The sequence below is a fragment of the Podarcis filfolensis genome, assembly GCF_964270895.1.
Source record: "Podarcis filfolensis genome assembly, chromosome: 6".
Lineage (NCBI taxonomy): Eukaryota > Metazoa > Chordata > Lepidosauria > Squamata > Lacertidae > Podarcis > Podarcis filfolensis.
This window is the reverse complement of record NC_139609.1, coordinates 44315093-44339349: the sequence shown is the minus strand read 5'-3', so window position 1 is coordinate 44339349 and position 24257 is coordinate 44315093. Positions and strand designations below refer to the sequence as shown.

The following is a 24257-nucleotide window of genomic DNA, read 5'->3' as shown; positions in this document are numbered from 1 at the left end:
TACAATACAGAAAAAACAGAGGAAAGTGATTTCTATAGACTCTCCCTCCTCCCCACTGTGGGCAGTGGCGTAGCGTGGGTTGTCAGAACCCGGGGCAAGGCAAGTAATTTGCACCCCTAACCCGTGGATTTGCGCCCCCTAACCCGTGGATTTGCGCCCCCTAACCCTAACCCCCAGATGTTGCGCCCGGTGCGGCCGGCCCCCCCTGCACCCCCACGCTACGCCACTGACTGTGGGAACAGAAACTGATATGGAATAGTTCATAGAAGTAATTTAAGGGGCAGTTGAGAGGCTCTTCTGCCAGCCAGGACCAACAAGAAATAATAAAATGGAAGTAATTAGAGTAACTAAATTTGCAAATAATAAGTGTTTAAAGCAGGAATGGCTAACTTGTGGCTCTCCAGATATTGCTGGCCTACAATTCCCATCATCCACCAATAGTCAAGCTGGCTGGGGCTAAGGGAGTCCAACAACATGTGGAGGCCCATAGGTTAGCTAACCCTAGTTGAAAGGAACAGGAACCCTACAAGCCTCTTCACACTAGACAGGCTAATGTTGCAGCTTCATTTGATTGCAAGAAAACAGTCTCAAGCCCAAGCCAGAAAACACAGGAGAACAACACAGAAAGCACTATAGTGATAACACCATCATCGAAATGTTCTGTAAAAAGTGAGTGAGCAAAGCATGGCAGTTCCAGAGAAAAAAGTGTGAAGGCATCCTGAAAGAAGGATCACTTGAATCTGATTTCATACACAATAAGACATACTGTAACAGCTGTCCCAAATGATCTCAGTAACCCATAAAGAGCAATGATAATAGTTTCAGATCCAGATTCTGGGTTGGATCCAGCCTACTTTACTCATGGGTTGCTTCCACTAGGGGTAGGCAAGGAGATGACTTTTATTCCTCCTTGTGCCCCCTAAAAGCTGTTTCAGAGGGTTGGAAAACTTTACAGAATAGTATGTCAGGTGTTATTGGGTGAGGGTACTTCAGAGGAAAGGGGAATCAGCAAAAATCACCCTCATCCCTCCAGCAGAAGGCTTCCCCTGGATCTCAGTTCCTACCACAAATGGAAGAAGCCCTTCCATTAGAAGAAGGGACAGAAGGTAAACAAATAATTAATACATCTTCTGCTTAAATAAAATGCAAGCAAAAGGCCTGTGTAGTACAAATATACCATAACCACAATTTGATCCACTTTCCATTACATTAGTGCATAAGGTTAATGATTCCAGAATAAATGATACTCACCCAAATCTGCAGTTTTACCCTCTTGTCATTCCTGTAAACAGTCTTCACTTTGAAGTCGATCCCCACAGTACTGACAAAGGCTGGTGTGAAAGTGTCATCAGCGTATCTAAAGAGGAAGGAAGTCTTGCCCACGCTGCTGTTGCCAATGATCAGGAGTTTGAACATATAATCAAAGTTCTGGTCGGAAGCATCCTTGTGTCCATATCTGGCATCTGTTACGGAAGCCATCTAAGGAAATAAGAGTAGCACATTTGTCTCTGTGATTTAATTTATTCAGGAACAGAATATGCACTTTGCAATGCCCTCTCACATGCCCTCATCTCCAGGTGACCAAGAGTATCAAAGCTGATAGCAGTGATTGTATAATGTGGAACTTACGGCTCCATTCCAGGAGCAATACATACACGGATCTATCAAGAGTAAGCAATTGCTTTTTCATACTTGCAGGACCTGATTCAGAAGCGGATCTGCACATAACACCTGCTTCCATAACCATAACATAGTGCGGGATGCATGTGGTTTTATTTCTGTTTAGATTTATAAAGAAAATACATGTGTGGATAATTCTATAGACTACTCAATGAGTACTGTATTTGATAACAGGTGTTGACAGTGCCCTGATCAAGATAAACTGAGAATAGCTTAGAAACACAGCTTATGAATAACTCTGCCATATTCACCCTATCCCTAGGATTCATTATGAACAGATAGCACATTTTAAAGATGATTAATCCTGCCTACATTACGTGCTGATATGAACTGAACAGACCAAGTTTCATTATTAGAATTCAGTGTCGTTGGCTAACATTTCGCAATGAAGAAGGAAAAAACATCCTACTTTGTGCCAAGGCTAAATGGAGCCACCTGGCTCCCAGATTGTATTAATTATTGCATTGTTTACTGAACAGCAGCTAAAGTGATAGATTCCTGCTCCCATGTCAATCCGAGTACATCAAAACATCACAGGTGACACTCTTATAAGAAGAGGTATTCTGTCATTTTCTCATTCAGGTACCACATGGATATTATATTTTGAAATTTCCCTAGGATGATAAGTCAATTCTTCTCACTAATAAAAAGAAAGGATTCCAAATAAGATTGTCATTGTGGAGATACTATGTACAATAAAACTGACTTATAGAAGACTATTAGGAGAAAACTTAAATGTGACCAATGAAAACCTTTCCCATTAAAAGTATTAATGCCAGTTACCTAGTCAGTTTGATTCTGGGACTTATTCTTTTCTTGCTCCTTGCAAATTTTCCCACTGGGAAATTCATTACTTCTTATCAATATAGTAGATTCCAATTTGCCATGTCAATTTCATTGTAACTGGGCACTGCAAAGCTTATTGCTTGTACATTTCTCCCTTAGGAAAAAGCACTGGGCTTCTTAGCAATGAAAGCAGAAATGCATGAACATGGTGAGGAACAGCTTATTAATATACCCACCTAGAAGTTGGTGCGGAAAGAAAAAGAGGGAATAGATAGTTTAAATTAATAAATGCAAATGTAAACTAATAAAAGGGTTAAGCAGTAAAGGAATAATATTCCCCTCCCAGCTTTTGCACCAGTACTGTACACACTAAAAATGCATGAATATGTACCCACAAAATGTTTACACGCATTGTTAAGCAGACTATAACGGGATACCCCTGAGAAATCTGCTCCCTATGGTCTTCACCTCTTTTCATCTGGCAACAGTTCCTGGCTTGAAACAATGGCTTCAAATGGCAACTATTCAAATAGTCAGGCCTGTATATAGTTCGGAATCTATATGCAATGGTCAGCCTGGAATTCAGAATATGGAATAGTTGTTGTTGTTTTAATCACAGTTGCAGAGAAAAGTCTGAAAAGAGGGTTGTCAAAAAAAACAACAACCCAGGTTGGTAGGATTTCTGTCTTTTCCATTCCCTAATCCCAGAGCTTACCTGAATATATGTGGAGTTTCTATGTACAATACTAGGTGCTTGCTTCTGTTATTATTACTTGCACGTCTCTGAATACTTATGGTACTTACTTACTTATTAGATTTATATAACCTTCCTCCTTTATTTAGGGCAGAGGTGGGAACTTGCAGTCCTCCTAATGTTGTTGGATTATAACTCTCTGATTCCTGACTAGCCTCCAGAACCAATATGTGAACTAAAACACAGCTATCCTTAAAAATTCACACATTTCGGAATTTTGAGATGCAGTTCTCCAGCCAAATAATACAAACAATAATGTATCTATTAGGAGGAAATGCACATTAGTGAAAATAGCATACAAAAATGCATTGTATTAAGTTGTTGAGCTTTAGTTTTTGAGCTTTTTTTATTAAATTCACAAAAATCTACACTGCCAACATGGGCTGCTATATGTACAGATTTTCCCAGACATTCCAGAAATTTCTGCCCGGACACTCTTTACAAGGGCTGAATACTGGCTATGTCTGGGAAATTTCAGACATATGACAACCCTATATAAAGGAAAATTGGTTGGAAACGTGTCTATTGGTCAAAGCTGCATACAAAAATGTGTTTATTGAGAGAAATTCACACTAAAATGCTGACAGATTTTCATGAGGATTAAAAAAAAAAGTAATACAGAGATTGCTATGGAAATGTGGAGAACCTAATTTAAAATGAGAAAAATGAGAAACTTTGAAAAGCAAAAATAACTGATTTGTCCACCCCTCATCCCTGACCATTGGCCAGGCTGGCCAGGGCTGATGGGAGTGGGAGCCCAACAACATTTGGAAGGCCACAAATTCCCCATTCCAGATTTAGGGAGATCCCAGTGCAGGGATGATTCTATGCAAGTCAGACAATACTAATTGTTTACTGACTACTCAGACACAGAATGTTCACCTGCCAGCCTCCATATGAATTCTACTTATCTACAGTGCATCCATGCTGCATCCAGTGACTGATGCTACTCTAGGGAACTACTGCATGCGAAGCTTGTGCTTGAGCCCTGAGCTGTGGTCCATTGTGAATATGTGGCTGGGGTGAGCAGCCACGAGTGCTGCAACAGTCCTTTATATAATGATCAGTATCAACTATTAAGAATTCAACCAACAATCTGACCCCTCCCCCCAATTACAGGCTAGTGGGTCTGTCTAATATGAAACACATATCCTAGCTATATATAAAAATAAAAATAGAAACTGATCAGAGAAATAAAATCACTGCCCAGACTGTTTTGTGGTACAACTGTGAGTCATAAGATGCATTATGCATTTGACATTCTGTATTTCTGTACAAGAGGGCAGCTGATATAAACAAATTATACCAAGGGTTCAGTCTCTGGCGTATCAACACATTTTCTCTTGCCGCAAACAAATAATGTGCTGTTGTGCTCACTATCAGCCTAATCACACAGAAGGAAGAAGAGCAGCAGAGAGGTCAGGTCCAAAGCAGAGCTGAGAATACATAACATACATACATATATAATTTAATTTGCATGCCGCCTTTCCACAATTCAAACCACACTCAAGGCAGCTTACAACATAAAAACTATGTAAGTACAACATAACAAAAGTAGTAATAAACAATAAATAAAACATTTTAAAACACCACAACCAAACTGAACAATTTTCACATAAATCACAAGAACTAAAATAAAATTACAATAAAGCAGCAATAACAACTGCAAGTACGACACGCACCCCCCCCCCCGCAACAAAAAACCCTAAGCAGTATGTCTTTGCATTCCAGGATGAAAGAAACTCATAAATCTCATTTTGGCTTTGGTTACATTTACTTATTGAGGCAGTGCTCACTAGTTCAAATTAAGACAGCGACTTCAAATTTATATGTTGCCACAAGCACAAATCACTGGTCTATGTGTGTGATCAGTGGTGCAGATTCTTTCACACAGCTCCCAACTGGACTGCTACTTCTGCATTTCATCTACAGAGAAAAATAGTTGACATGAACTGAGGAGGATGACCTCAAAATGGACATACGAATTTGCTGTTTACAGGTGTCGGCGCACAATTCCTGAGGCTGTTTCCCATCTTTTGACTATGATTCTGCTATATGATCTTAGGAGTCTGAAATTTTGGAATGCGTTGGAAGAAGGCAGATGCTAAGAATTCTGCAAGAAATATTAGCACCCAGCATGCCCTTTCACAAGGAAAAAGGCTCGTTTACATTTAAGTATAGGGAAGCTCTTCCCCAGATTGTGATCCTGATGTGTACCCCACATAGTTTTCTTCTACAGCTGAGTAAGGATGGGGAGCTTGTGGCTTTCCAGATGCTACTGGACTCCAGCTCCCATGATCTCCGACCCATGACCGTGCTGACTGGAGTGGATGGGAGTTGGGAGTGTGGTGTAGCAGCTAAGGGGGTTGGAGTAAGACCTAGGAGACCAGGGTTCAAATTCCCACTCCGCCATGAAACTCACTGGGTGACTTTGGGCCAGTCACTCACTCTCAGCACAACCTGCCTTACAGGGTTGTTGTAAGGATAATGTAGAGAGACAGAGAACCATGTACACCAACTTTTGCTTCTTGGAGGAAAGGTGTGATATAAATGTAAAAATAAATAAAATCAAATCTGAAGAGCCACAGGTTTCGTACTCCTGGTTTAGAGGCAACTAATAATCAATAAAAGGATTTGTCAATAATTCATTCTTGATATATATCATTTGGGAGGGTAATGTATAACAGATCCAAAAGTATTTTAAAGCAGAGAGCTTCCAGCTTTGTTACAACCACCAGACAGAGTTGATTATAAAATTGGATTACCTGCCATTTACAGTAATCTAGTTTAAATCCTTATTATAAATCTCTCTCATCCAACAGCTTTTGGGGAGACTAGTGATTGCACCAAGGTCAATCTAGAAGCACAAGTACTTTTCCGTCTAGCAAAAGGAGATTCTTTCTATCTGCCCAGTTTTTCTAAACAAAGATTCTGAAGTATAATTTTCCTGACCTACAGACATTTGTGGTGGGAGAAATTTGAAATCTGCACAGTCTTTTGAGTTTATTGCCCCTGCCCAGGGACCACTGGAACTGACAGAGCCGCATTCTGACCATAAGCAGCTTTAAATGTGCAGAAATAGCACTTGTGTAGAATGAACCCTTCCTGGTGTATACTGATTCAAAACTGCAAATAGAGGGTTTCATATCTGAGAGTTCCTTCTCTAAAGGAGAAGAGCTTTACGCCTCTGAATACAAGTTGCTGGAGAACATGACTGGGAGAACGCTGTTGTGCTCATGTCCTGCCTGTGGGTTTCTTATAGGCACCAGGTTGACCACTGTGAGAACTGGATGTTAGACTAGATGAGCCTTTGGCCTGATCTAGCAGGGCTCTCATCATCATCATTTAAAAGACTTCTATTCCTCTTGCTAGGACAATCAATACACAAAGCAGTGTATAATCCATAAATTCATCAAAACAGTTAAAACAACAAGAAAACAAAAAGTCATTACATTTAAACAATAAAATCAACTAGGGACAATAGCCCCTACTGTCCAGCTTCCCTATATAAAAACCAAATGCAGACATGTCTTCAATATGCCTGCCTAACTTTTCATTGGTTGACTGAATGCCATAGGTCATGGGCCAACACAGAAAATGCCCTGTATCTTGTACCCACCAGCCTAAAGGAATTTACTAACCAAGATCTCCAACACAGATTGTGTTTTCTTATGCTCCTATCATGTGCTTTGGTGTCTTTCTCATGTGTAAGATGAGACAGATCTTTAAATCCTCCTCTCCACCCCCACCCCCATATTATAATACAAAGTATTTCAAGTTTCAATATTGGTTTAATATGGTTTAATAATTTTAGAGGTGGTGGGTAAGATACCTGCACGTTGATCATTTTTAATATTGAGACATTGCAGCTGGTGTGATAGTGACACGTTGGGTTGCATAGAAATCATCGGTATAGAATAGCATTAGTTAAAAACAAAATTAGCATATAGAAGGCCTGATAACAAATAAAAATACAATATAACTTCACTATTACTTATAATTTTGCCTTTTTACTATGAGAAAATTAATGCAAAACTAGGCATGGGGGGGGGGGCAAGAGAAGCAACAGCAAAAATCCTCCCTGCAGATCATCCTTCCTTCAACTCAAGCAGCATTTCACTAATGTTCCTCCATTTTTCCTATGCTGGCACCATATCATCCACCATCTTTGCCTTTGCAATTCAGTTACCGGTAATTATTTTACAAAATTTGTGGCAGAATTCCTACTAGGGACTTTTTGTCCACAAATACTATCACTAGGTGACCAAGCTTCTCTGGATCCCAGTTGCCACATATCGGCTGAGATCAATGCCCACTCCCTTCAAGCTTATTTCCTCATTCCACATTGCTCTATACCCTGATTCCACAGTCGGGTGCTTGCCTCCCTTCCAATTAACATCCGAAACCTTCCCCAAAAATTCCACCAAAGTTACAGACACATAGATAGGCTGTTCTTCAGCATAATCTTTTTTTGAAACTCTCATTTGTTTAATGCCATGATAACCACAATATACTCTTAATACATTATCTGGATTTTCTAGCTACAGGTTTTGTTTCTGTGTTTTGCAAAGCCTGGATGTTTTGGTGTAATATTAAGAGATTCCCGCATATGAACCTCCATTATTTTATTGATTTAACTTCACAGCCCTGGTAACTTTAAGGTAATATATATCCATACACACACACACACACACACACACACTCAAATGGAATATATTTTCAAATACATTCACTAGATTTTGATCACTCACCCTCCTCCACTCAGCTTAGTTCAAACTGTAAAGCTATGCCCTCTATCAGAACACAAGCTCCACAAAAATCTTCCCAGCTCTAAGCTGTAGCTGTCCACTGTTTTTTAAAATTTAACGTGGCAATCCTACTATCCTGGAAAGATAGCTCAAATTTTACTCCTGAGATTAGTTTTGCATCAATATTGCTTACATACTCACAATATTTCTTACTGTTTCCATTCATACACTGCTAACAGCATCCATGCATCAGGCAAGACCCATAGTATTTTTCTATTATAAATGAAGTTAAAATATGAACTGCAGTCAAATACACCATGAATAATCTGTAAGAAGAGATTCTGAAAAACAAGCAAGGCCCCAATTAGAAGAGCATAATTTAATGCAAAACTCTGGGATTTCAAATAATTTAGTGTGAGTGTGTGTGTTAATGAAGCCAGGTATAGCAATTCACTTATTAATTCTGATAAACCAAGAAATGGCAAAAATCTATATGATCAGCAGAGCGAAATGCATTGGCTATATTTGAAGCATAATCTATTACACTTGACTATTTTTCTAGAAAACTGTTACACATTTCCAGTGAATGAGATGATGCAAAAGGTAAGAAAGCATACTGCAAGTGGCTGTCAACCATCACTCAGGTGCTAAAGGCTTAGCACTATCCTTGACTGTGTGTGTGTGTTTATGTGCACACACATATACACAATTGTTGACAGGGCTATTTTAAAATTTGATCTATTTTATCCAAAACAAAGAAAAACGATGCAGAAAGAAATCAAACCTAGACTGATTCTGTAAAAAATCATTTCCTGATTGGTCTCCTCCAATAGGTTTTATACTGTGCTGGGCTACTAAGGCAAGGAGAAAGACCGAGGAACCCTCTCCACTTCTCCCTGTTTGTTTGTTATTAATTAAATTAATAAGATACCCTCAATAAACCCGGGAGGCAGGTCTGTCTGGAAATCAAACATTTTAACCGGAAAGATCTGCCCCTAAATCTCAGATAGAGATAGACGTTACAGAAAAAGCCCTCTGCATATACTCAGAGGCACGCCCAGTGGCGTAGCGTGGGTTGTCAGCACCCGGGGCAAGGCAAGTAATTTGCGCCCCCAAACCCGTGGATTTGCGCCCCCAAACCCGTGGATTTGCGCCCCCTAACCCATGGATTTGCCCTAACCCCAGATGTTGCGCCCGGTGCGGCCCGCCCCCCCTGCACCCCCCACGCTACGCCACTGGGCACGCCGTCCAATTTCCAAAGTTGAGCCTTAGCACTAAAAAGGCTAATCTGCGGCTCTAATGTCGTCCCTCCGTTCCCACGAGCGCTAGGAGATTTGCGCGCATATAAATCCTCGTTGCGCCTTGCGCTGAGGATCCCGGGGCTTCCGAGGCTCGCTCTTTGTGGCGGGGAAGGGGAGATGCGAAGCAGGCGGCTGCCCTGAGCCCTCCTTCCTCCTCCTGCGTGCCGGGCGACGGGGGAAAGTTGCGCGGGGAACCGGTGGGTCCCGTCCTCTCCTCCGCGCTCTTCTTACCTGGGGCGCGGCGCAGGGAACGGAGCCGCTCGGCGCGCAAAGAGAGGGAGGCTGGAGCCAAGAGCAGCGGCGAGCAGGAGGCGCTTGGTGGGAGATTCAGCCGAGCCCGAGCCGCGCTCCTGGACCTCTGGGCGGAGAAGAGCGTGCGTGTGTCCGGCTTAGCGACACATCCCGCGGATCCTCTCACCCGGCGCAGCAGAGGACAACCCTCGGGGCGGAGCTGCTTCCGCAGGCCTCCCGCCTTCTTCCCCACGCGGGGCGGACTAAGTGGAAACCGGCGGGCGCGGCGGGTCTCTCAGCCGCTGCCCGGGTTGCCCTCTCTCCTACAGAGCCTCATCCATCCCAACCCCTCCTGTCATCTCAACGTGCCCGTCTAATTTACATACCATCGTATCCTCCTTTCTTATTGATTCACTTAGATTTAGTCTTGCATTTCTCGCTTTGTCTCCGTAGAGATCCATACACGCCTCTCGCGCTCTCCCCCTCCGAGGGAGGATAAGAGGGGCAGCAGGTCAAATGGATTGGGGACTTCGCGGGCTTGTCAGGAGGCCCCACTTAAAGCAGTTGCGGGTCGTGGGTTGTCCAGCTGTGGTTTCCAAGTTGACCCCCACAACAATCATTCCTTGTTTTTTGGTGTGTTTTTTAAAGGCCTTTGAAGGGAATGAAGTAATATTCTACAAGGATGCGAGGAGTAAATAACATTATTAATCTGGAATTGGTTCCATTCGTCTTGGTTTGCTGGGTCAACCTGGTTTGAATTAGCTATAGTTAGCAGGCTGAAAATGATTTCAGGGTTGGCTAGTTTAGCACACGTATACCGTGCAGCTACAACCGGCAAGTGGGTACCTCCACCTGGTGGTGAACGAGGAGTATTTTAAAATGACACAAATTTTAAAACTTTCCTTAAAAAAAACGTTTTTAAGGCAATAGTTTTTCACAAGCGAAATAATCTGGCATAGGGCTACCCTTGAGGTGGGTCCTAAGGCTGCAGCTGATGCCTTGTTTGCGAGATTTGCATGGGGGCCAATCTGCAATCCAGCCACGTTCAAGGTGTTGGTAATAACACATCCTGCTTTCTGTACAGCTCGGGACCAAGTTACTTGACAGACTGTCTTATTATTTGCTTACCTACTTACTTTCTCACTTTTCCCCCTGACGGGACTCAAGGCATCTTACAACTAAAAACAAGAACTGCTAACAACATTTTAAAAATCAATCATTAAAATACAATTAAACATTGGCGGAATTAAAACTATAGACATATATAAAATCTGTTTTAAACATACCAGTAATTACAATAAAAACAGCAGAGCACCAGCCCTTCCATTAAAAGCAATCAATTCCCAAAAGTCTGTATAAAGTCTTCACCTGCCGGCAGAAAGACAGCAAAGAAGTAGCCAGTCTAACTTCTCTGGAGTGGGAGTTCCAAAGTCTGGGAGCAGCCACTGAGAAGGCTCTCTTCTGCCTTACATACCCAATAGGAAAATAATTGTGATCTGCGGAAGATGTTCTCCTGCAAGCGCCAAAGATATCAGAAGCCTGTTCTACAGTAACTCAGCAGTGCTTTCAGTGTGACAGCCTACGTTCTGTGGGAAAACATTCCTGTCCAGAGGGGACAGGCCCCAACTATCCACACACTCTGGAAGCAAGTGGAAACATTTTTTGTTCTGATGGGCTTTTCCAGCTGTATGAATGGGTCTCTGCCATGGGTGTCTATTTCGCATTGTCTTGTTTTTGAATATATCATTTTGGTTTTTCAAACAGTTTTCTGCTTTTTTTATTGTGCATCACTTTGAGATACTTCACAGAATCATAGAGTTGGAAGGGATCACGAGAGTCATCTAGTCCACTGTTTCCCAACCTTTTTCCGACCGTGGCCGCCTTCCAACCTTGTTTCCTTCCTGTGCCCCCCATGGGAGCAGCTGCCCCCCCCCATAAGTAAAAAGCAATACAAATCTGAGGTTCTGGTGCAAAAAGATTCCCCCCACCCACCCAAATCCTGGCTACACCCATGGCTAGGTGCTGGGGTGGATTTCACCCTGCACCTTGCAAAGCTGGGCCGATACTGCCTACTGGCCCTGCACCCCTCAGCAACATCCGAAGGCCCAGACCTTGCAGAGTCAGGCGCAGGTTGCCACCGAGCCCAGCACTGGTGGCAGCCACGTGCAGCTCCAGCTCACCCAGCCCGACCCATTGCCACCACTCCCCCTGACCTGGGAGTTCTGGATTGTGGGCTCTTTTGATCAAAACAGGATCTCCCTCTTCTGCCAGAAACAAACCACGACTGCTCCAAGAAAACACATGTAGCAGAAAGGAGCACTAGGCCCTGGTGGGGAGCGCTTGTGATTGGCCAGCCAATCAGGATTTTTTTTTTAAAAAGAATGTTTTCCTTCACTTCTCACTTCCCTTTGTTGCCCTCTAGGCTTGTGCTGCAGCCCCCCATTTATGTGATGTTCACCAATATCTCATTTGGAATATCCGGGGGGGGGGGCGGTTAGGAAACACTGACCTAGTCCAACCCCCTACAATGCAGGAATATTTTGCCCAATATGGGGCTTGAACCCACATCCCAGAGATTCTCTACCAATCTGAGTTCTTGTATAGAATTGGTAAATTAATAAGAAGAATGATGATGATGTTTGTGGAAATAAATACATATTAAGATTGTCTCCTCTTGCCTGATACTTTACAAGGTATTTTTTCCCTTCCAGAATGGAAATTAACTCATTTGATTACAACACTCATTTCTGAAATAAATCCATGCACATAAGCCAAAAGATAGAGCCAGACGACAGTAATTAAGCACTTGGCAGCAAGTGCAGAAATTGGCCAAATTCATATGCTTAGATTACTGTAGTGCTCTTTTCATAGGGTTGCCTTTGACAACAGTCCAGAAACTTGGACTGGTGCAAACTAAAATACTAGAATTCATGTGAAAGGCAGGGCTTTAGGCAATTTTCAGTTGTGTTATCCGTCTTATGTCTGGAAGTGCTGACACTAACCTTTAAAACATTGACTGGTTGTAATCAGATGATCTGAAGAACCCCTTCTATCTGTATGGATTTTTCTTTGCAACCCTATTCACACTCACCACTAAGGTCAGTCTAGCAGACAGGTACCCGAGATAGGGCATTTGCTTGGTGGTACAAACCTCTGGAATTTAATTTCCCAATAACTCTGCTTGGCCTTTCTTGTGTCGTTAAGTAGACGACCCTAAAGACTTATTCACATCATCAAAATTTGCATTTATTTTTAATTGACCTGTATATGATTTTGTATATAGCTATTTTTATCATATCAATTCTTTCAAGCTTAATTGCAAGCTAACTAGTGCAAGCTTTCCCTAAAAGTCAGAACCAGAATGTATGAAATAAGTAACCGTGGCTTATTGTACATACTGAAACCAGCAGTCACTACAATCCCAGGTTCTGTTCATAGAAACAGCTACCACATTACTGCATTGGGTGAAGCTCATATGAATATACCACTTCTGTACATCATAATTACTCTGGTTCCCATGATGGCTGTAGCATTTTTTCCAGTTATTGATATGACTGGACAACTAAGACAGGCGCCTACAGAGAATTTACACAGAACTTCTGTTTTACAGAAATGGTGAGCCCAAACAAAGTATCAGGGCTATGATCTTCTGTGGATTGAGCAAATAAAAATGGTACGTAAACACACCATTAAATTTATTTGATAAATGCATGGTATTAATTATTAAGAGTGAATCTAATAGTGCCTTCTTGAGAAAGTCATGCCACCTTTGGCCAAAGTATCAGCTGATTTCCAGATGTAGAGAACAGTCCACTAAACTAAGGCAGAAGAGTTTTTAAAATAATAAAATAAAATGATGCCCGCCCGTACTGGCCAGTCGTGTCCGACTCTGGGGTTGCGTGCCCATCTCGCTTAAGAGGCCGGGGGCCAGCGCTGTCCGAAGACACTTCCGGGTCACGTGGCCAGCGTGACAAGCTGCATCTGGCGAGCCAGCGCAGCACACGGAAACGCCGTTTACCTTCCCGCTAGTAAGCGGTCCCTATGTATCTACTTGCACCCGGGGGTGCTTTCGAACTGCTAGGTTGGCAGGCGCTGGGACCGAGCAACGGGAGCGCACCCCGCCGCGGGGATTCGAACCGCCGACCTGACGATCGGCAAGTCCTAGGCACTGAGGTTTTACCCACAGCGCCACCCGCGTCCCTAAAAATAAAAAATAAAATAAAATGATACATTGTGTTAAATGATTGAAAAATTTAATGTGTGTAAAGGCAACTCTTCATCAAAAAAAAAAGTTTTAATGGATGTAGTACATATAAAGTAATATCTGACCACAGCAGCTTGAATCTGCTAAAAACATACTATTTATGCCAGAAAGGGCTTTACATTTACGCACTGAAGGTTTTTTGGTGTTTTTTAAAAAACTTTTATAGCTCCTCATTCAACATTCAGCAAGAAAGGCAATAGAAATCAGTTACCTATAGTAAACTATGATTTTACTGCAATGTTGTTGTTGTTACGCTATTTTATTGCTGTAAACCACTTGGGAGATTTTTTGGTCTTGAAATGAAATGTATTGCATACCATTTCATAATTACATCAAGGAAAGCATGCCAGAAAGTTCACTATAACTTGCTAACATAGGTTTTCCCCTTGTGTGCAGTAAGTTGGTCACTCTTACTAAAAACTTTTTAAACAATTGTTACAAAGCTTGCAATCCTAGCCCCATTTACCTGGAAGAAAGTCCCACTGAATTCAATAGGGCTTACAACAGAGTATACATAGTTAGGATTGTGCTGTTACTGGAAGATGTGAGCGCTATTACTGTAGAAACATTAAAAGTCATTTTATTTTCATAATAACAGGCAAATTTGTTCGACCCATTCTCATTTAACTTTGCTGAATTAAATGCTTAGAAAATAGTGTTAGGTACACAACTACTGAATGTAATGGGATTTTTAAAAACTACAGATGTCTATGCATGAAAACATGTAGGAAAAAAGAATGAAACATTCAACAGTAACTTCACAAATTCAACATTATGCCTTTAGCCCCTCATAGAAGTTACTGTTATCTCAAAATGAAATGAAAAATAAAAATCCATTTTATTGTTTACCCAGATACAAAAATACAGTACAATATGATGAAGCAAGGCATCCACCGAGAACATTCAGCGAGTTAAGAGATTTTCACACTAAATACTTCATTACATTTTCTCTTCTATTCACAAAAGAATTAAAAGACAAATGCACAAATGGGAAAGCTATGTTTCTGTCTAAATGTAACCAAAGGAGCAGCAGGCAATTCTGTAAGGAAAAGAAAAACAATTTTGTACTTCCAATGTTCTTCATGCTGCTCCTTGGGCAGGTGGAAAAATAACTCTACTTGGTGTAGCATTCATGACAGAATTATTAGTTTAGTACAGTGGGTTTGGTAAAAGTTCATACTGAACAATAAAAGCAAGATTGTTGTAATCCTAAACATTAATATCTAGAAGTTCCTACTGAAATAAGCAAGACCAAGCCTGTTTATGATAAAAGGAATAGATGATTCTATTAAGACCAATGTCCTCATCACAAACCAGATACCAGCCTTTACCTCATAGAGAATAAGCAATTTTAAAAGAGTTAGGCCTTAAACTCCACTGAAACTGTGGTTTATAATATGCTCAAGGTTGAAACATTCATTCATCAGTAAGTATTTTAGCTTTATTTATCCTATAAACAGGCATTTCAATGTAAACAAGAGAGGACAGAGTTATTATTTTGATTTCACTGTCTGAAAAATTAGATAGTATTTGATCAAACAAGTTATCAGTAGGAAAAAGCTCGTATCAGTGCATCTACAATTCCTCATTGGGGAAAAAGGAGGGGGGAAAGAGTCATATATCATTTTAGATTCTGAATTTATATAAAACAGATCCCCAGTGTATTATAATTCATCTCCAAGATGTTTCTTCCTGAAAACATCGCCTGTCAGCTTCTCTTGGGCTTCCTTCATGCCTTGGATGACTGTAATATTAAACATAAAAGATGCTTAGTACTTGGTTCAGTTCAATTGACATGAATAGGAGAGAAATTCATCCAGTTTGCATTTAAAACTTGCCTAATTCACATTTTCTGAGACAATATCAAAACACAGCCAACCTTCAAAATTTTTACTTCTCTGAATTTTGCAGTCCAGTTCTCTAGCGAAGTAAAACGTATAAAAATGTATATACTAGTGTAAAGTGTGCATAAAAATGCATATATTGGTGAAAACAGCCTATAAAATGCATTATATTTTTTGCTGTGCAAAAAGGTGTATATCATTTATGCCAATGAATCTTCATGAGTATTTAAAAAAAAATAATAATCACAAATTGCTGTGGAAATTTGGAGAACAGGAGAGATGAAAACATAAGAAACTGAGGGTGGAATTCAACGTTGCACTATGATGAACATCCCATCTGTCTAAGCATTGCTCTCTCCTTCCACAGTCTGCTGCTCTGAGGGCTCTCCTCACTGCATCCCAGCCAACTGTGGGGGGCACAGGGGAAGGAGGGAGGAAAGCCTTGTGCAAGCAGAATAACAGGGCTTGTCAGATGAACCCTGACCTACGAGAAGGCAAAACAGACACATTCCCCCCATTTCTAGAAATGCCTCCCATTTCTTAAGCTCAATTATTCCATTATCCCCCTAACAGAAGATGTGAAAAAGAACAAGTCTGTCAAATCTCCTCTCTTTCGCCAATATTCTGATGTAACTTAGGAGTCTGACAGAATCCTAAATGTGTATGCTTAAACTTACACCATTTACACGCAATGGTAATCAGGTATAATTCAATATAGTTCTGAACTGTAAATTAATCAGGACACCTGTAGTGAAATATAAGTTGTCAGAGAGCTGCCAGGGCTACTATAGCCATCTGAGATAAAGTCCAATTTGAACTTAATTCACATGTACCTTGTTCTGCATTGGTATAAAAGTACTTGTAGCTGGGGTTTCCTTTCTCATTTATGATCTCTGGATGGATGTTTCCGCTGGGATCTACAAAAAACAGAGAGAACAAATGAAAACATCCATGTGATGACAACAGCAATGCAGTCCTCCAAGAGGGATAAGAAGCTGCCTCATGCCTCACCCATGAAAATGATTCTGGGAATGTAACCACCATCAGGACTAAAAGCTTCATCTTTGGGTTCCTCTTCATCCTGAAAGTTAAAAAGATAAAGTAAAGGAACATTAGGACTATTTCCACGGAAATCTATCTTTATTGTTTCTATACGTATAACCAAAGGGAAGATCCACAGCTCTGCGGAAGTGCAATTGCCTTGGATGCAAAGTTTCTCAAGCGCAACCTTTGGCATTTCGAGGTACGGAGATCCATTCTGCAGGATGGATGCCACAGTTGGATATCACCCCTCGAAAGAAGGGCAAGTCACTGCAATTGTTCATCAGTAATATTTCTTTGTGAAAACAGCAGACTATTACTTTGACAATAGTAGTTTGTTCATTCATTCAACAACACAGTGGTACCTTGGTTTTAGAACAGCTTAGTTTATGAACAACTTGGAAATAGAACGCTGCAAACCTGGAAGTAGGTGTTCTGGTTTGTGAACTTTGCCTTGGAAGCTGAACATGTTTCACTTCCTGTTGAGTGTGTTCTGTTTGTAAATTGAGTCCCCCACTGCTAATCAGAGGCTTCCTGTTGAGTGTGTTGGCTGTTGAGTCCCGAGCACCCACACAAAACAGAAGTGATATTTGGAGCATTTGTTTTTGCTATTTTTTGCGTTTTTGTTTGTATGGCTTTTTTGTTGTTTTGACTGTGACTTGTTCTTCATTTTATGGCACTGACTTGTGACTATGTGGAACCCAGTTCAGCTACTGATTGATTGTGTGACTGCAGAAATGGATAAAAGCCACCCCCATCCAAACAATGACTATCATCAGTGCACATAAGAATAAAAATTAATTTTAATTTTTATCTACAATTTAATATGGGGAAATGCTTCGTTTCAGTATCTTAGCAACTATCCAACTGAAACTTACCTCAAGGTTGACCATCACGAAATTATGGGCAAGCTCTGAGATTTCCTTAGATTCCGAAAACTTTGGTTTTAAAGCTAAGAAAAGCATAGAAAGGAAAAATTAATCAGGAAAGAGAACAAGTGTCATAATTCTTACACACGTGCCTCTAATCACAAGGGGCCCTAACCCAGCTAAATCAGTCTCATGGGAACAATTGTCTCATACCTAAATTGCACTCTAGATTTCAGTAGGACTTAAGCATGACTAACTTTAGTTAGATCACAACCAGAATCAGTCATCAAAATCTTCACATTTAAATAAAAAGAAACAGCCCTTGTTACTTTTGTTAATATACCTAATACAAAGAAAAAGTGATACAAAACAGTTGTATACAAGTATAAAAAGCCGAAGAAACATAAGCAATGCTCTCTTGTTTTTTTCAATAAAAAACACAAAATAAATGGTCACTCTTACACTAAAAGTATTTTTACATTTTCACTGGTGTTTGAAGTAAGTTTGTTCATCAGTGTAGTACATGTCTAATCTTTACTCTCTGAACTTTGGCTCACAGAATCCAAATAGTAAAAGCTTAGGCAGCTTTTCAGCTAGCATTTAGCCGCAGCTATATCTAGAAAAAAACCCTACCTTATAAGTATAGTTTTATTTATGAAGGCAATACATACTATACTCTGTAAAATTACACTTTCTCCTACAAATGTTATGTATCTATCCAATTAGAAGATTCTGAAGTGCTCTCAGGGAATGTTAATTTATCTTACCTTTGCAAGCACCACACCAGGATTTGTGAATGATTATCATGAGAGGCAACCCACTAAAAAAAAAAGACATTGAAATGCTCCATTAATGTACTCCAATACTCTTAAGACTTACTTCTGAGTAAACATGCACAATATTGTTCTATACGGTGCAACTGCAGAATGAAATTTATATAAGGAAGGGAGTTCCATTGTAGCTTCATTAAGATTAAAGATTTATTAAGAACAAGGTTAATATGTCCTACTCTTTTATACTTAATAAAAGATTAGTCAATTGTCCACCTTACAGGAAAAGGAGGTCTGGTTTACTCAAGTGATTTCACATTTAGATATGCAAGTGATTTATAGGATTAAACCTGGAATTCACAATGTGAAAAGCTTTCTTAGGCACTACTATGTTTGTCAGAGGTGCGGTAAAAAAAATAAATCCAAGCAAACCTAAAAGGGAGATCACGAGCAATATTTGTAGGTCTAAGAGCTGCACACTAAACTCTATGGACAATGAACAACAAGTGCAAGTCTTTCATGTGTTGCCTTAATTGCCCAGCCATCTTCTATCCAGCCCTCACTCATAATTGCCCATTTATCTAATGTTACATTTTTGCACATCACCTGCTTTGCCCACAACCCACATATACTTGCTATTATTATTTTGTTATTCCTTTTGGGAGGAATGGAGAACCTGTGGTCCTCAATACATTGTTGGACTCCAACTCCCATCATCCCTGATTATTAGCCATGGTGGCCGGGGCTGATGGGAGTTGGGGTTCACCAACATCTGCCTTATGAAGATCACTGTACTCAGCTGGGAAAGAATCCCTTTTTATATATTACCTTATTAAAACACTAGAAGAAAACATTTATGTCTTACTCCCAAGTAGGTGTGCAGAGGATTATAGCTCTAGTGTAGGGGTGGCTAACCTCTGGCTTGTGGGCCAAATTTGCCCCACCATTCCTCCCCATTTGACTCTTGAGAGTGCTTCCCCCCAAACCATGTCCAGCTGCCCCACACTTGACATCCCATGTCCTGGATGGATCCTGCATCAACTGCTTACACAGCTGATCCCTGCAGAAAGCAAGACTGAGCATCAGCTGATGTGCAAGGAGTTCAGTGTTGTAATAAAGAAGCCAATTTTCTTTTTTTTTTTTAAATAATATTTATTGAAGTTTCCAAAATACAGAAAGAGAAGAAAAGAAATTATGAAGATACATTCAGAACCTTATTTTCAAACATCCACTTTCTGGGACTCCCCCCTTCCCCCACCCCTACTGTATTCCCCTTTCATATTGTTGTTTCCACAAGTTCTATTTCTGATTTAAAGCACAATTTATATACCCCATTGTTCAAATTTAAATTTATACAAACCTTATGCAACACCCTTGATAAAAAAAAAAAAAAAAAGCAAAAGATCTCTCCCCATAGCCCACCCCCTTTTCTTTCCACAATGTCCCCCTTTTTTTCCCATTAAAGTAAAAGCACACAGAATAAAAGTATAAAAAAAATAAAAAATATATTAGAAAAAAGAAAACCAATTCAGAAAATAGTTGCAAGCCTTTGGATTCTAATTCTCCCTCCCCTTCCCCGGTTTAATTTCCCTTATCCTCCAATCTATGTTTCCAGCCTGGAAATCTTAAGTCCATCAATCCCATTTTTCCCCCAACTCCTTGCAGAATTATTTCCCATTTCTAGGATTACTTTCTTTAAAAATTAATTCCTAAATCTTTAAAAATGTCAAATTATAAAATTCCCCCCATTGTTCTTTCAAGGTTATAGTCCAGCTTCCTCTTGTTCCGCTGCTAAAACTTTCTTATTCAGAAGTTTAGTAACTCTACATGGGTTGTTGTTATTCAGGAACGAAAACTTGCGTTCAGTCCCTTCCTTCTTCAGTAAGGTATTCTGTTGTCTCCTTTTAGTCTAAACACCCTGTAGACAAGATTCAGTTTCCGTTTTGCAGCTTTCCCAGGAGATAACCAGTTCTGTGAAATTCCGAAGTGTTGTATTTTTCCCGGCTTACGCCCATCTTTGTAATGTCCCGAAACTCCTCTAGGGGGGTTGTTGTAACTTTGTTTCCAAAAATCCGATTGTTCTCCGTATTTTCGCCATTTTGTATTCAAGTCTTAACAAATTATATCAAGTTGTAACAAATTTGACCAGCAAGGTCCTTGTAATAAAATCCTCTTTAATATTCCGACTTTGACAGCTACTTTGACAGCTGTCAAAATCACCGGCTCTTTTCACCAGGCTCACTCCTCAATCGCCCCGGTTCCCAGGGAGGGGGGTGCATTTTCCTTCTCCTTCAATTCTTCCTCCAGCACAATTCTTGTACTTTCCCATCATGGAATTCTTAATTTAGCAAAGATACCGTTCTTTTTGGGCCTTGGCTTCCCAATCCTTGTTTTAAAATGTCTACAATAGGGAGGGGGACTGACTTCCTTTTTAGATCCCCCCCCGCTCGTCTCAAATCCCAAAAATTTTTCTTCTTTTAAACCCGATTTCCAATTTACTCACGGGTTGTTGTTAAAAGTCCAAATTCTCAATGGAAGAAGTCAGCGCTCTCCGCCGGATGGCATGCGGCTTCGCTCGGCAGGGATGGCAGAGGACTCAAAGCACCACGCTTCTCCCCGGCACCCGATCCGTAGCCTTTAAAAAGGCTCCTTCACGAGTCGGGAGGGCGCTAGCGGTGCTAGCCGAGTCTCCAAGTCCACGGCCCCCGTGGCCGTGGTTTCTAAGGGTCCCCGCATCGCCGGTGCGGTAAAACCCAGCCCCTGCCGAGCCGGCTCCCTCCGGAGCTCGGAGGGAGTCCGCCATTCGGCGATGGCGCCAACCCGGAAGTCTAAAGAAGCCAATTTTCTAAAGGTCTCTACATTTGTGAGCTAGTTGGGTTTTTCATTATCCAAAGTTCTTGTCCACAGAACAACTGTAACAGAAGAATGTCAGCTCCTGTCAGTGGAGCAATAAGATAGGTCATAGCTGAATCCTTCACCAAAGCATGCCAGATCTCTGGCAGAGGTCACCTTTACAGTTGGGCCAAGGAAAGTGTCATTAGTCCCAGAACCTTTGAAGTTGAAGGCATAACTCCTCACTGGAAGATGCACGTCAGGTATAGTAGCTGCCCACAGTAGCAGCCTGTGTGCAGTGGTGGAGCCAACATCCCAACATTAGTGCTACTGAAGCTGGGGCCTGTACAGATGCGCTGGCAGGAGGACAAGATTGGCTCCACTGGTGCATCCACCCCGATCTTGCTACCACCTCACCCCAGCCCTGTCCAGGTAAGCTGCAGTGACACCAGTGTAAGGAGGGCAGCTCCACACAACCACACAGGTCGCAACTGGCTACCCAACTGGGGCAGTTTCTTTTCTTCTTTTCCCAAATGCACCATGGCATAGCTGAGAAACCGCTGTGGAAGCTGCTACTAGTTCCAAACACAAAATAAGCGTACTCTTCCCCAAATCTCAAACTCCTGACATTCACCTGTGAAAATCTATCCTCAAAATATGTCACACTAAAAGCTGGAAACAACAGAAGTTGAAAGGCACCATGTAGCGCTCACAACATGCCACCCAAGTGTTGTAAATATGACTACAGCCCTAAACTCTATTTCATTTCAAGCAAAACTGTACTCAGGTATACCAGTGATCATCACTAAAACATTTTCATATCAAAGCACAGATTGTCCCTTTAAAAGCATGTTATTTCCATGTGCTAACTTAAAAAGCAATTAAAGAAGAGTATCAATTAATTGCAGCAGCAGCATGAAATCCCAGCTGTATCGTTGAACTCAAGGTGATCAGTTTGTCAGTTTCTGAATAATTTCACGTCTTCTTGTGTAAGGCTGGAGATCAAGTTCTTACAAAAGGCTATTACCGGTACTAATCTGCACCTTCAGGTTTTTAGGTTGTGACTGCAATTCTTTTGCTTAAGTAATCCAGTTCCAAACACGTTTAGACAGGCTTAATTCTGCATGGGAGTCAACTGAGAGTTTTCCAGAATATTTTTTCCCTGTTGGTTTAAATTTTATTAGAATCTTTTGAACAATACTAACAGAGAGGGGAAAGTTCATCTGAATTTCCTAGGACTTACTACAAAACAAACTTGGTTTAGGTTTGGACTATCTCTCTCATCAGAAGGGGAAAAGCAGCATATACAGCTCAAAACCTAAAGCAAATTCACTTTGGTATGGCAGAGGTTGTTTTTATGTATAAACTCTGCATCTTTGAGTGTAGCGATAAGCCAGGACGTTGTTTAATAGTAAGGCTAACCTTATGAAATTTACACCTCAGTTCACTTATTTGGAAGCAATTATTATGGATAACAGGAAAATTAACTTCCAAATAAGCCAATTTTAAGGTTTTAGATCCGTTTGCACAAGATACCTGGCTGCTGCTTCCTTTTTCCCATCTTCCAGTGTCCTCCAGTGAATATGATCTCCAAAACCTTGAAAGAAAAGGGAGAATATATGTTGCATAATTTAAAGCATCAGTTACAGAAGATAAAAACAATTTTCTATACAGTGGTACCTCGGGTTAAGTACTTAATTCGTTCCGGAGGTCCGTTCTTAACCTGAAACTGTTCTTAACCTGAAGCACCACTTTAGCTAATGGGGCCTCCTGCTGCCGCTGCGCCATTGCTGCACGATTTCTGTTCTCATCCTGAAGCAAAGTTCTTAACCTGAGGTACTATTTCTGGGTTAGCGGAGTCTGTAACCTGAAGCGTATGTAACCTGAAGCGTATGTAACCCGAGGTACCACTGTATATCACCACATACGAAGAAATAAATGCTTTTAGAATGGCAATCTAAGATACCATTCCTAGGAACATCAATGAAGTTTGAAGCTATTCCAAAGCAAGCAATTCTCTTTCCTAAAGGATTTATACATATCTTATTTGAACTGAACTCTGAAAACAAAAAGGGCCCTGGAAACTGCCACACTGAGCAACTCATGGCCTAGACTAGAGAAACTACAGTACTCTCTTGAAATCAACTATTTTCCCAATAGTAGATGCAAACTATAAGAATCGTATTTGTTATCACAGATAGCTTAGGGATGATCACACCCTAAACCTTTCTGCTTATTTTTTGCAAAGCACAGGCATTTGAAAACATCAGTAAAAACAAAAGAGGAAATCAGAATTGGTATCTAACCTTTTCCTAATGCTTCCCCAGCAGAAACTGCGACAAGCAATTGGCAAAGCAGGAAAGTCGACAGAGCTGCTAACTGAACCTTCATGCTGTATGCCAAAATCTTCACGAGGACAATTACTCCAGCTCTGCCCAGCGATCCTCTTAAGCAATAGTATCTGATTAACCCAAGTCAGCTTCTTTGTTTAAGAGGAAGTGATGTTATCGGAAGGATATAGGAGGCGCTTCAGAGATTTGGGTCCGGGGTATTATTATACACGCACATGTATAGTTCTCATGCTGTGCAGAAGAGTGTCTTCCTTTCTCCGCTCGGAATCTACGTAGGAATTTCTAAGTGTCTACGGAGTTGTTCGTTTCTCGTGCATTTCTAAAAGGCGAACTGTCCTAACTCTGGTCCGACGGCTCATGAAAGGCAACTGTAACATCAGCTCCCCAGTTCGAAGCACAGTCCTGCAACAGGCTTGCTCTGATGCAAGTCCCTCTGCATTCAGCGAAGCCTGTTCCGCAGGAAGAGCCCACGTAGGATTGGGGCCGTAGGCAAACTCATTGGCACTTTGAAGGGGAAAGTCAGAATCGGGGGAGGGGGGGGACTGATTCTTGAAAGTCAGTTAAGTCAATTTTCGGCTTCATTCTGATCAACGAAAGGAGGTGGTTGCCCGGGGCGGGGGGGTAGTAATCCCAAAACGCAAACAAGCACTTTCCTATCATGCGCTACAAAAACATTAATATTGTTCCACCCCAAGCTAAAGAACAGCTTGTGCGCATTGCAAAAAAAGCACCACTCCATTCCTGCTGGCTGCTCCTAATGATGACTACAACTCCCAGCATACATTG

The 24257-nt window shown here is 41.1% G+C and overlaps 2 protein-coding genes across 4 annotated transcripts in view; both read right to left on the bottom strand.

The window, feature by feature from the left end:
* RAB3B (RAB3B, member RAS oncogene family) overlaps positions 1-11823 on the bottom strand; it is a 55142-nt gene extending 43319 nt beyond the window's left edge. Inside the window, exons 1-2 of one of the 3 annotated variants that reach the window (XM_083619620.1) lie at positions 11714-11823; positions 1252-1479 (exon numbers count right to left, since the gene is read on the bottom strand). In XM_083619620.1, coding sequence (XP_083475746.1) covers positions 1252-1479 — 228 coding nt within the window. In that variant the 5' untranslated portion in view covers positions 11714-11823. Of the gene's footprint in view, positions 1-1251; positions 1480-9500; positions 10278-11713 lie in introns of those variants that run through there. The other 2 variants (XM_083619618.1, XM_083619619.1) reach the window with 2 other exon arrangements.
* Positions 11824-14578: 2755 nt separating this feature from the next.
* TXNDC12 (thioredoxin domain containing 12) lies at positions 14579-23982 on the bottom strand. Its single transcript, XM_083619623.1, has 7 exons — positions 23427-23982; positions 22657-22717; positions 18286-18338; positions 17528-17601; positions 16620-16689; positions 16442-16525; positions 14579-15508 (listed from the first exon to the last, which is right to left on the bottom strand). Exons 1-7 carry the CDS (start codon positions 23509-23511, stop codon positions 15429-15431), a joined length of 507 nt encoding a protein of 168 aa, XP_083475749.1. The 5' UTR covers positions 23512-23982; the 3' UTR covers positions 14579-15428.
* Between the last annotated feature and the right edge of the window lie 275 nt (positions 23983-24257).